Source organism: Balaenoptera acutorostrata, chromosome 1 (genome assembly GCF_949987535.1).
Source record: "Balaenoptera acutorostrata chromosome 1, mBalAcu1.1, whole genome shotgun sequence".
Classification (NCBI taxonomy): Eukaryota; Metazoa; Chordata; class Mammalia; order Artiodactyla; family Balaenopteridae; genus Balaenoptera; species Balaenoptera acutorostrata.
The window spans coordinates 174,532,056-174,546,011 of record NC_080064.1 but is presented as its reverse complement, the minus strand read 5'-3'; the positions used below and the strand labels follow the sequence as shown (position 1 = coordinate 174,546,011).

The following is a 13,956-nucleotide window of genomic DNA, read 5'->3' as shown; positions in this document are numbered from 1 at the left end:
TCACATTTGATTCATCTGCATGGTCTTCAAGTAACAGGGGCACTATCTTATAACAAGGGATATTGGGTCAATTATATAGGCTCTTTGGGTTTAGGGGAATCTGGTGTTCATGGTTCTGTAGTGCATCTACCCAGATATCCTCAATGAAAATCTAAAGGCACCATTCCTTCCGAAAGGGCCCTCAGTCTGAGTAGGAGACTTGCCAGGGCTAAGAATTCAACTTTTATTGAAGTTCTAGTATTCCTTTATGATTATACCCTGAACCTGGTCCTTAGCATGATTAGCCTCCCAGCTACCTGAGATAACGGTTTCTTTAAATAGTAACTAGTAGCTTTCACACTTGGATTTGAATTGTGATTGATTGTGTTGAGCTTTCATTTTCAGGCAAGGGGTACTGGGCCTGCATCAATGGTACTCAGCTGTCCCTTGCAAAATCCTAATAATTGCTATTTTTATTACACTTCTCAGATGTCAGAGATATTGCACAGCCAATGCATCTTCTTCCATCTACATGCCATGAGAGTTTACCAGGTAAAAATGTTTTTTGTTGCAAGGATACAGCAAGCCAGGACTATCAATATTTCACGAATCACCAGCGATGGAGTCTTGATGGTTAGTTGGCTGAAGAATGATCCAATTCTAGAATCCCATTCTTAGAGTTTGCTTCCTAGATGCATTAGTGGTACAAGCTGTCTTCAGTCAGCTTCTTCAGAAGGCATTCAGATGCATGTGAATTTTTGATGCTGTGATCTTCAGCAAAAACAAAAAGAAAAAACAACTCTAGGGGAATAAAGCAGCAGGATACGGAGAGAAAGGAGCTGATCAAGGACTGTTCTCAGGTTAAGTGGAGAATCACCTAATCCATGGTGGCTCTAGTGTGTAGATTGCACCACAGCTTTGTCCAGCCTTGAGGCAAGGAGTCATGGCTTTTGTATTCCAATATCAGTCGGCATTCGTTGCTCTTGGGGGACAGGGTATAACTTCCTAGGTACATCAGGATAGGGTGTTTCTTGACATCCCAGCACATTCTCTGGAGGAGGTCACAGGTCCAAGCCATTAACTGCAGCACCAGCAGCAACTAGAGGGTGAGACTACTACTGAGTAAAGGCAAACAATGCTGATTTACTCCCAAATGGCTGGTTCAGTGTTCTGAAGGAAAACCATTATTGGCCAGTAAGGGGAAATTATTTTGGTATAAAGAAAAAAATCTTGAATTTATAACCAGTCTTGGGTTCAGAATTTGGCTTAGCTGCTAATTATCTGAAATGTTTGGGGGCAGCTTACTTAATCTATTTGAACCTGTTTCCTCATCTATGCAAAGAGGAAGGTAAGAACCATGTCACAGGTGTTTTTGAGGATCAGTTATGATAACTTAGGTAAAGTTCTGGTATGTGATGTGCTTAAAGATTAAAAGCAGGTCAGCAAAACTTTCTGGTTAATCATCTAAATTGCTTTATTGTGGCTCCTCTTTCTAAAGGCAGCAGCCATTTAGTAGGTTTATTCTTTTTCTTTCTATCTAGGAAGTTGAAATTTAATTTTGTTTTCTTTAGTATGCCAAAGAAGTTCACTCAGCTGTATTTAGTAATTCTTCTCATTTATTTTTGAGAAGTAAGCATTTTGGCTATTATTGATATGTAGAGTCACTCCAGGTCAGCTGAGTAGTGAAGCTCATTAGGACAATTTCCAGAACTTAGTCTTCTCTTTTGTTTAGTCAACTATCTTCATCTCCTCTAGGAACAGTAATCCACAGTTGGTGGGCAAAGTATAGAATCCAGGTTAGTAGTTTCTTCTGGCCCACTTAAGGAGACAAAATTTAGGAAATGATCTGGATGAATAGACAGGCAGTCCCAGATGGTTAAGAGAAACCTTAGTCTTGGGGTTAATAATCCATGAAAAATAACACATGTGCCTTCCATCCACTTGTCTTTTAGTGCTTAGAGACAAAATTTCGGGCTTCACTCAAATCCAGCATCATTCAGATATTCTGAGAGTCATAATAAATCTTCCTTTCTTCTTAACTCATCATCCTCAACAATTTAACTCTCAGTGCATGCTTTTTCTGTGCTACAAACACAGGCTAAAATAGCTTCTACACTAGAATATCATCCTAGAGTGAATTATTTGCTTTTTTATGTGCATTAGAAGACCCAGGAAATAGGGAAAAGAAGTTCCTACTGAAGTATTGTGAGAATAATTATTGTTTGGGCAAGATCTTTAGTATTTTCACACTGAGAGACATTTTACTCTGTTTTGGCTAGACTGTGGGCTATCTAGGGAGAAACACAATTTTCTAGACTTTAAAAAAACCTATTTATCTATGAGCAATTCATACCCCTGATTAAAGAAACCACTCCCTGGACAGGGACTGCTTCTCAGACATCTTATCTCCCCTCATGCTATGGCTTCTACCTCCTGAGGAGACAACTGTGCATCAGACACTGTGTATCATGAGCTGAAGTCCTTGCACCATGTGCTCTTGTTTACTCAGAGAACATCATGTATATAAATCCAGAAAGGAATTCATCATGTTCTGTATCTGAACTGCAAGAAAGTCTTGGGGTTACAATAGTAAATACATACAGAATTCCTGAGGCCTCCAGATGCATCTGCCCAAGAAGGGGCCTTCTGAGCGTGTCCCTGTCAGAGCTACGCCGAGCACCTGGCCTTCTAGTCACTCCTCCAACCCCTCCCCTTTAGTGACACATAGCTGGGCTTTGCCAAGGCTGCTTTTCTTTGCTTAGGCACCATTTCAACTGTTGCTTACTTTTCCTCATCTTGATTCAACGTGTCTGAGAACAGCTGAGCGCCACTGTGGCCCCTCTGAGACTGTGCCATGGCTGCCAATTTGTCTTGCATTTTCCCAGCACTGCATCTTTTTGGGGTCTTGGTGCTATTGCTGTGCCCTTCCTGCTTGTGTGGTGAGTACAGTGGTTATGGGAAAAGGGGGTATTTTCTCTAACATATGGAGAAAAACACCCAATTAAGAATTAATCAAATACAGTGAAATGCAGGGAGATCAGCTCGGTGCTTTGTGACCACCTAGAGGGGTGGGATAAGGAGGGTGGGAGGGAGATGCAAGAGGGAGGGGACATGGGGATATATGTATACATATAGCTGGTTCACTTTGTTATAAAGCAGAAACTAACACACTATTGTAAAGCAATTATACTCCAATAAAGATGTAAAAAAACAAAAACAAAAACAAAACAAATACAGTGAAATGGTGGTATATCATAATCTTTTTGAGAGAGTGCAATGAAGTATATTAATAAGAAATAAAATTTAAGTATAAAAGAAATTGTTCCAATTCAGATAGAGGATTTTATAGTATCTAGAATAACAAAGTGTTGAAATGCAAAAATTCTTGTGAGGCTGCTTTAGCAAGGAATAATCTTTAATTTTTAAATCAATTTCTTGAATTTAAATGCTCTAAAGTGCTTAAAACAAATTGCTTTCCAAATAGGTTAATTATACCATCTACAATCTTAGTTGTTGCTTAATTTTTAAAAATTCCATCCATAAACAAAAATATTTTCTGTTATTACAAATATGGAGTAAATTTTCTAGAGTAAAAATATAGAGTACTTCATGAATTCTAAACCATTATATAAAGGTAAGGCATGGTTATTGAAATGTAAGAAAAATTTTAGCAATGAATGAGAAGCCAAAGGATTTGAGAGAACTTACCAGAACTGAAGACCTGTCACTATGAAAATTAATTTATTTTTACAGAATTCAGATGGAAATGTCCTCTAAGCAAAGTGATGTTTTACTCTTTTGTTAGCCAACATTTTATCTAGCTAACAAAAGAGAATTAATTTTCATAATAAATTTAAAATATTTATGAATTTGTTCCCTGAAACAGCTGTCATGGCATATAAATGGGAGATTTGGGATAGCTTAGAGGGAAAATTCTGAGCTGAAAATAATGGCTGAATGCTCTTATGTGAGCTAGCTTACTGATTTAGAAATGTGGAAGCCATGTTTTCTTCCTCACTGAGACTGGTAAGGGGGAAAGCATGGGTTAATTAAGGAATATCTATATTTGAAAGATGATTTTTCATATCAGATGCATGAACATTATTGAGGGACAGTACTAATTTAGGTTATAGTATCAGTACAGGATAAAGAACTTTATGCTTGGGAGTTTTCAGTCCTCCAACTTCATCTCTAAGTTCCCCTCTTCTAGAGACTGAGGTAGTAGAGGAAAGCCTTATCAAATTTGTCAAGAAGTCTTTCAATTATTTTTCATGTTTCTGTTTCCCTTTCCCTTTCTCTTCTGTTCCCTCAAATCTTCCCATTACCCATGGCCCTGACTCTCTGAAATGGCATTTAATGTCTGCCAACTCTGATGTGAATCTCCCTTTCTGATTCTGCCTCCCCTCTCTCACAGTAATGACCTTCTGAGTCCAGAGACTTCACCATTGCCTCAATATCCATCTGCCTCTCACATCTTGTCAACTACTTACCTTCTCTCCGTCCTTCAAGGTATCTCCAACTTATTCCTGGATGCCTTCCCTGGATACTCTGGTGCTTAGTTCTGTCACCACCTTCTCCTACAGAACTAATTTCCTGTTCTAATCCTCTGGCACAAGTGTGAGTAGTGTTGTGGTAGAACTATTTGTATGGTTAAATCTTATATTTTAAAGTACACTGCAAGAAAAGTCCAGTACAGAACTGCATATATGTGCTTACTTATAAAAACTAAGAGCCATTTTTATATTTTTATGGAGGTGCTTAATCTGAGGTTTAAGAAAGGCTATATGGAAGCTGTTGATTTATACACAGGTGAATTTCTTTTCCTCACAACTAAAACAGAACTTACTTGGAGTTACCGTTACTATGCTTTCTGAACCCCCCCCCCCCCCGAGTTGAAGCTTTGGGAGGAGCACAGGTAAGGGAAACAAGAACCTGAGCTGGCTCTTGGCCTCATGGGTATTTAAAGCTTATTCTCTCTTGTTAGTTGTTTGTTTGTTTTTTTTAATTGGTCCTTCATCATCACTGAGGATCGCTAAGTGCAATTTGCAGTTCAGGGTCTGGCTGATCCAGGGATCCACCTCTGATTCTGGTTGTTCATTTCCTATTTCCTATCTCTTAGGTATCATCTGGTGACTTCTAGAGTTATTTTGTTTTTACAGAGGGCTTCCTCCCACCTCAGGAGACCCTTTTGGACTGGCCTGAGGACAATTCCACCATGACTGTCTTTCTCATGCAGCCCATTTCTAATCTACTGGAAGTGCTAACTCAGCCTTGCTTCTGATAATGTCAGGAGTCCAGGCCAACCTCAAAGCAGCAGAGATCTGTCCTTCACTCTCACCTTAGAGCCTTAGAGTGCCTGTCACTAGACAGCCCATCCTTTGCCTTTTAGATTTCTCAGACAGGAGCTGGACACTAGTTCACTGTGACTAATGTCCCCCCAGCCTGAAAGGAGCCACGTTGGGTTTCCTCAGTGAGCTCCTGGGGGTCCTTCTCTCAATGTGAAGCATAAATTCTCCCACACATTAGCCTCACCTGAGACTGCAGGTGGTGTTCACAGGATATCAAAAGCTTTATAAAAATACTTCCCCAAGTATTTTTCTTAAAATAATTTAAATTCCTGACCTGTCTTAAATTCCTGACATTGTCTTTAAGTGAGGGAGGTAAGAGTTTTCTAACTGGTTTCTGAGCTACTTGCTTAATCAAATATGGAGCATTGCTAGACTTTGCAAGTCACAAGGAGAGTATTGTTCTTCAGCCCAAACTTTCATTTTATGGCCTTTAAGCATACACTGATGCCGTAGAAAGTGAAAGTCCAATGATCAGTACCGAGAGCAGGATTCCAGAAAGTGACAGTGGACTTTGTGCGAACACAAACCTGAGTTGAATCCTTAATTTGATTCATGTTACTGGTACTTACTAGCTGTGACCTTGTGTAGAATATTTGACTCCTCTAAGGTTGTGTTTCCTTTTCTCTAATGTGGGTCTGATGTTCATACAGCCTCAGAGAGTTAGCATGAGGATTAAATGGTATAACATATATATGATGATTAACACAGTGTCTAGCAAGTGGTTAAGAACTCAATAAATCATTCCTAGTGATTTTGTTAAGTAAATGAAACATACCTCAACAGTATAATTTAATGACTTTGTTCTATAAAATGGGAAGAGTCCATCACTCTGAATAGTTAGTTAAACTCTAGCTCATTCTCTTCTACCCTTCTCTTTTGCCATTCAAGACTGCAACATGTTTCCTAGCATTGCCCATGGATCCTATGAAGATGTGAGTTCAATTTTTTCCTTTACTACTGTGGTGCAGTATAAATGTGATGAAGGATATGTTCTGGTTGGAGAAGAAAAAATCACCTGCAGAAATTCACATTGGTCATCTCTAGTTCCTCAGTGTAAAGGTAACTCCACTTTACTGATGGCCCTTGCTAAGATGGTAGGACCACCATGCAAGTTCTGACAGTATGGTTTCCCCCCAGCAAGAGGCAGCACTTAGAAATTTGTATGTATGTATTTATTTATTCATTTCCTGTATTTAATACTTCGATGTGGTACTGTGCTGTTTAAAAAATATGTGCGGTATTAAAAAATATTTGTCTCAAAAATATTCTTCTATGTTATCTTCCAGAGCTTTGTTGCTTTACCTTTCACATTGATATCCCCAGCCCACTTGGAATTCCTATGGGTTTATGGTGTAAAGTAGGGGGTCAAAATTTGTTTTTCTCCAATGAGTAGTCAATGAACCCAGCACCACATAAAATGGACCGTAGTTTTCACACTGCTCTACAGTACTACCTTTGTCAATATTCAAGAGTTAGAGATAATAATTTTTAACTTAAGAGAATAGTGAGGATTCAGCACAATTTTAGTGAATTCCTGTGAAAGTTAGAATGAGGACTCATGGAAAAATCCCAAACATCCTTGAAGTATCTGATATCTCCATTAGTACCTGGTGCATGTCATCACCTCCTCATAGAGAAGCTGACCTGATATGAGACCAAGATTAGGTGTGCATTTTTTTTTTTTCCTTACCACACGGCTAACAGCAACTCAAGTGTCTAATTGCCCACCATTGTCTCCATTTAATACAGGAAGATACTAAGGGCATAAGAATAGAAATTACATACTTAAGATGCTGAAAAGGGTCAGGTTTTGACATACAGTAGTTTTTAAAACTCAGATTTTAGACCACAATACCTAGGTTTATATCATAATCATGTCACCTAAAAGCTACGCAACCGTAGACAAGTCACATAAATTGTCTTTACCTAATTTTTCTCTCCAGCAAAGTGTAGATAATAATAGTGTTTTATGTTGATGATAGCTACACATTAACATTAATATTATTGTTATTAATTTTGTTGTTATAATAATACAATAAATGTAGTTAAAGAACAACTCTCAGACTGCAGGCATAATTTATTATCAGTGTTTCTCACCCCCCCCCCCCAGTATTCTTTACTATTGTAAGATCTTATTCTGAGAATCACAAAATGATCAAAATCGTGTTTCCATTACAGCTCTGTGTCTGAAACCAGAGATAAAAGATGGAACTGTGTCTCTGGACCAGGATCAGTATGTTGAGCCTGAAAATGTCACTGTCCAGTGTGACTCTGGCTATAGTGTGGTCGGCTCTCCGAGTATCGTCTGTTCAGAGAACAGAACCTGGTACCCAGAAGTGCCCAAGTGTGAGTGGGTAAGTGGCACACACCTTGGGGTATTCTATCACATTGTAAAAATGATAACCTGCTCCAGAGCACTGTCCCAGCCAACACTGATGAGAGCTGACTTTTATTGGGACTCCTTTCTGAGTTGTTTAAATCAATTTCAGAATCAGCACTTTTACTCTCAAAGCGCATGTTGAGCTCTTAAAGCAAGTTCTAATTCTCTCATTTTATAGCAAGAAAGACCAAGCCCCTAGATAGGAGGGTTCCATAGATCCAGGCCACCCGGCTCCCAGCTCTGCATTTTCTGTTACAGTAAGTGCTATGCTTCTGCATAGACATCAGATCCATCCTTTCAGCTGACCCTGAAGAAGTTCCCTGAGTATCTTCTGCAGTGCTGTTCCTTCTCTGCTTAGTTTCATTGCTGCCTTAGAGCAGTGCTGGTCTCGATCTTAGGGCAAATACTTTGCTGAGATGCACAAAGTGTCTTCTGATTTCTTGCATCAGTCCTAAGGAGGGTCTTGACACTCCAATTTTATTGTCATCAATAGGCATCCTGAAGGAATCTTATACCTTCACAGTTTGGAGAGAAGCCTCTCAAACCATCCTTTTATCTCTTTTAGGAAGTTCGCACGGGCTGTGAACAAGTACTCGCAGGCAGGAAACTCATGCAGTGTCTCCCAAGTCCAGAGGATGTAAAAATGGCCCTGGAGGTGTATAAACTGTCTCTGGAGATTGAAAGGTTGGAGCTACAGACTTGAAGTCGAGCACCAGTTAAAAATCAGTACATTTATTTCCCCTCTCTTCCTCTTAAAAACAGAGAATTAGGTACATTTCCCTCATTAGCAACTCTACTGGTCCTTAAGTGCTATTATTTACTGAAAAAATACTTGTGTTAGAAAAATCTTTGAAATTTTTGATGCCACTGCTAATGTGGAACTATTGGTGGTTTATATCCTATCATCTCATTTTAAGCTTCTGCTTCCCTAGATTTGGTGGAATGGCAGAAATAAATAATCACCTGTCAAAAATGCAGTGTCTTTGTTTTCACTTTGATTCCCTTGTAATGAGAAATTAGGGCCCTATATCAATCACTTCCTGATGCTTCTCTAATTAATGCTTCTTTTCTATTTTCATACTGGAGCCTTGTCTGGGATGTATTTACACTACATCTTCACTTCCTACTCATCCTTCAGTGCCCAGGTCAAATATCACATCTTCCTCCGTCTTCTCCTTTCTCTTTCTATTGATTACCAATATTTTCTCTGGAACAACTTCTCAGTTCCTCTTTATATTTAAGGTATATTTGGTTTTGTTTGACATCCCCTCCATCCAATAATAACCAGCTTGGATGCCTTTGAAAGCCTGTGTGCAACCCAAGTATTCTTCTTGAGCATGTCCAAGTCTTCCCATCCAGTGTGATCACTCTTTTCTTTAATACTTCAATTAAAATAGCTTTAGTGTCTCTTTTAGGACAGATTTCCCAGACGCAGACCCTGAGAAGAGAATTTGTGTGCAAGTAATTTATTAAGGAACTTGGAATTTCTCCAAGTTCTCAAAGGAGAAACGGGAAAAGGAGTAGGGTAAGCAGGATGGGACAGGGAAGGCACGTAGTAGGGTGACCAGGCAAAGTCAAAGGAAGGTGGCTTAACCTTGACCCAGAAGGGAACCCTGGACTATAAGTTTGTGTATATTTTGTCCCAATTCCAGGTAAAGGAACTGGGCTTTCATTCTGCTGTACCAGTCAGTTATTGGTGAAGGGACACCCGGTGGGCACATGAGCCCCCAGGGCAGCCAGCTCTCTCTGTGTGACTACAAAGCTGACTAGCAGCCTGAGGGGAGCCCTCCCAAAAGAGTGGAAGGTATAACCCTAAGAAACCAGAGTACACAGAAGCCTGCAGAGGAGAGCACAGAATAAAAAGGTCTGAGGGCCTGGGTAGAGCTTTCAATGCTTATCCCACACGTGTTATTCTTATATCTCTGGATATTCTGGGGAGCTTTATAATTTCTTATGGTCACCTCTTCTGCCAGTTTTTTGCCTCCCCAAATGTCATTCTCACTCATGCTTACTTAGCTACTATGGCTGGCCTCTTGTTCTCCACTGCATCTTGATCAATTATAGAGAACATCACCTCTTTTCTTTGATTTCTTCAAAACAGCAGTCACATAAAGTTGCATAGCAGACTTTTACTAACGCTCTCGAGTTAACAGAGGGATGTCTGGCTGGCTGCACAAGACTGGACTTTCACATCGAATGTTACATAACTGTGATCTTAAAAGACCATTGCCTTTCCCTGCCACCAGGAACCTCTTCTAGCTGACTTTCTCAGCATGACCCTGCCAGCCTCCAGGATTTTCTGGTCTGATGCTTTCTCTCCTCAAATCACTCCTTATCACACTTCATCTGTTCTTGCTATCACTGCCCCAGAAACCCATTTCTTTTTACTTTATTAGGGAAAGCATTTTAGCAATCTGTCTTTCCCTAGTTTCAGGGATTTCATATCCCAAAATCCATGAATGTACTCAGATAAACAAAGGACTATCCATTCCAGGTCTGGGCGCCAAGCTGTAGAGAAGATTCAGAGGCATCTCTGAAACCTGAGTCTCATATTTCCTCCCCTGCAAGTCTCCATCCAGGGCAGTGTGGAGACCTTTCCACACTGATGTGAATTATGCCACAATCTTTTCATGTGTTGATTCTAAATTAATTACACATAATTATAATTATAGAAGTAATATATGTGCAGGAAAACAAGAATTCAAACCTTACAGAGGGATTTATAAAAAATAAAAGTAAGATTCTTCCCTCTTCTGCCTCAGTCCTACTCTGTTTTGAGTTTTTCTGCTGATTAGCTTAGTCACTCTGAAGAGAGAATGAATTCACATCACGTGACTTTTTATCTCTAAACATATATTTTGATTTCCTGCTACAAAATTGATCAATCTAGCTCTGACTTTCCCTCTCTTCTCTCTCTCCATTGGTCAGTCTCATTTAATTTTATATATTTTTAGTGATTACTTATCTTTAGGGCTTTAAATAATGTACTTAAACCTCTATTATTTATGCAACTTTATTTTTAATAATTTACTATTTTATTAAAGTAGTACAAGCAAATAATTAAAAAGTCAAATAATCCCAAAAAAACCTTTTAATGAAAACCCTAAGATTCTGATCCACTCAATCCCACCCTTTGGTCTCTTTCATCCAAAATAACCATTTTCAACTCCTATAGCTCTGTGTTATGATGTTCATCTACATATTTCCAAATAATATTCTTATTATACTTATGTTTATTATTTTTAAACATTATGTATTGACTGATTAAGCAAATCTTGATCTTTGCTAAGCCAAGGTAAGCTTAACAGTGATCTGTGAATATATTGCTTTACAACTCTTTAATTTTTATGGCATTAATAATTTATCTTGTTTTTTTGTTTAGTTTTCTATGTTTCTATTGCTGATTCTTGCTACATGCTCCAAAAGATCTGTCATAGTCTAGCAATCTATTTCCTAATGCTCAGACATGTCAATGCCGCTTTAATTCCACATAGTTCTCCACCAACACTCCTGGAGATTTCCTTCCCAGGCTCTCTTTTCAGTGATTCTGAAATAAATGGTTTACTTTTAAATCTTAGGTCTTCTCTTTGCTGTTCTCTTTATTACTTTGATTCCAAGTCTTTGCTCTGGTGTATTTCCTCATTTTTGTTGGAACAGATCTTTCAAAAGGTGCCTGGGAAGTAAATTTTTGAGTCCTTACATGTTTTAAAGTAACTATTTTTTCTACCCTCATAGTTAATTGATAGATTGTTTGCATGTAGAAGTTTGTGTGTTCTCAGAATTTTGAAGGCGTTTCTCCACTGCCATGTGCCTTCCAATTCTGCTATGGAAGAATCCACGGTATTCCAGTTCTTCTTACAATGTTGTTGATTTTTATTTTCTCTCTCTCTGGGAGATATTAGTATCTTCTCTTTATCCCTGTGGCCTTGCTGTAAGATGTTTTTCATACATTAACTTGGGTACTTGTTGGGAATTTTTGACCTGTAAACACATGACCTTTAGGTCAGGGAAAATTTTTAGAATTTTTTTCTGTTATTTTCTGTTTTCATTTTATTTTGTCTTATCCCCCAACCCCCACCCCAGAACTCCCTTTAGTAAAATATTGTTTTAACCTTTTTTTTTTTCTGTCTTACTTCCCATATCTTGTTTTTTGCAGCCTACTTTTGGGAAGATTTTCCTGACTTTGTATTTTAAGATTTTTATTGAAGATTAAAATCTATCGCATTTTAATTTCCAGTAACTTGCTCTTGTTCTCTACATGTTCTTTTAATGTATTATTCTGTTCTTTCATCATAGGTTCAATATCATTTTTTCTGTGTCTGAAAATACTAATTATAGGTGGAGTTTGGGGGACATTCCTTTCTCTCTATTCATACAAAAGAGTGGGACCCTTAAATATTGATTGATATCTCTGCATGTATGAGTGAGGCTTCTCTACTGGTGAACTTCTTTGTAGCATGGTGGGCAGCAAGAAGGTTTAACTATTTGTATGTTTGTTTTACTTTTAAATGGGACATGTATCTATTGGTCTTTTCTTAGGAGATACTCAATGCCTTCTGAGAAGATTTCTGTAATCCCTTCCTTACTGATTTATCGACCTTAGTCTTTTCTCTTGAGTTTCTAACACTTACATGTACTACTATGTAAAACGAAGAAATGTGTGCTTCTAAGTTTATGTTCAACTTCCCTGTCCTTTCCACCTGTCAACCTCTATCAACATACTATTATTTTTATATTGCATCATTTATAGCCCTTTGATTCTATTGAGTATCTCTGACCACTACCCACTGAAGGTAGAACTAACCTCTGTCATATACTGCACTTACCATTTCATTTGTGGGCTTTGTTCACAGTAAGTGTTCAAAAATCATTTCATAAAAGGATGTTTAAATTCCATGAGCTAAGATTTAGTACAAAAGATCAATTTTTAAAACTCTCTGCTGAATGGAATTTCTTCTATGATCCCAAGTACAAAAACAAGTGATCTGTTCATTTTCTGGGTTTATCATGAGACCCCAGGGCTATGAAAAGGGCCAAGAATAGCCAAGATAATCTTGAAACAGAACAAAGCTTGAGAACTAATATTATTAGAGACTTCAAGAAAGATGGATTATAAAGGTGTATTAATTAAGACAGTGGGTGTTGGTGCAAATAGAATCAAGCTGACTAGATCCAGAAAAAATATATATACATACATATATATTTATAAAATTTATATTTACAGTAGTATATTTACCTTAATTGTGCAAAATTTGACTCTTCAGTGTGGTGGGAAGTGATGTCTTTTCAATGAATATTTCCTACATTAATCATAGAGCTACATGGAAAAATTGTATCTTGACCCTTACCTTACATTTACCAAAAAGAAATCCAAAGTGGATTATAGATCTACATGTGAAAAGTAAAAAAATAAATAAATAACACATGTAAAAGAATATCTTCATGATCTTGAAGCAGGAAGATAACCTTATACACAACAATATAAAAGGCATTATGAAAAAATTTATAAATTGTCTAATATTAAAACAAGCATTTCTGTTTATATAAAGATACCATTAAGGTTCTCCAAAGAAGGTGTACAAATTGCCAGTAGGCATATGAAAAGATACACAGCATCATTAGTCTTAGAGAAACGCAAATCAGAACTGCAGTGGCATACTGCTTCCCACCCACTGAGATGACTGTAATCTTTTTAGTAGAAAATAACAAATGTTGGGAAGATGTGGAGCAATTGGAACACTCATACATTGTTGGTAGGAATGTAAAATGTTGTAGTTGTTTGGAAAAAGTTTGACAGTTTCTCAAAAAGTTAGAGCCCCTATGTGATCCAGCAGTTCATTTTCAACCATATACACAAGAGAATTGAAAGCATATCTTCCTACAAACATATGCACATGAATGTGCATAGCAACATTATTCATAATAACCCCAAAGTGAAAACAACTCAACTGATGAATGGATAAGTAAAATGTGGTCTATCAATAAATGGCATACTATTCAGCCATAAAGAGGAATGAAGTATTGACACATGCTACAGTGTGGATGAACCTTGACAACAATATGCTAAGGAAAAGAAGCCAGACACAAAAGACTACATTCTGTATAATTTAATTTATATGAAATGTCAACTCTATAGAGACAAAAAGTAGATTAGTATTTGCCAGGGGATAGGGGAGAGAGGGAATGCAGAGTAACTGCTAAAGGGTAGGGGGTTTCTTTTTGGGGTGTAGAAAATGTTCTGGAATTAGA

At 37.9% G+C, this 13,956-nt stretch overlaps 1 protein-coding gene across 2 annotated transcripts in view; it reads left to right on the top strand.

The window, feature by feature from the left end:
- The first annotated feature begins 2,782 nt into the window (after positions 1–2,782).
- LOC103016483 (apolipoprotein R-like) overlaps positions 2,783–13,956 on the top strand; it is a 30,566-nt gene continuing 19,392 nt past the window's right edge. The window contains exons 1-4 of one of the 2 annotated variants that reach the window (XM_007171538.2): positions 2,783–2,918; positions 6,216–6,386; positions 7,506–7,681; positions 8,273–8,654. In XM_007171538.2, coding sequence (XP_007171600.2) covers positions 2,834–2,918; positions 6,216–6,386; positions 7,506–7,681; positions 8,273–8,410 — 570 coding nt within the window. In that variant the 5' untranslated portion in view covers positions 2,783–2,833 and the 3' untranslated portion in view covers positions 8,411–8,654. Of the gene's footprint in view, positions 2,919–6,215; positions 6,387–7,505; positions 7,682–8,272; positions 8,655–13,956 lie in introns of those variants that run through there. The other variant, XR_009009924.1, reaches the window with a different exon arrangement.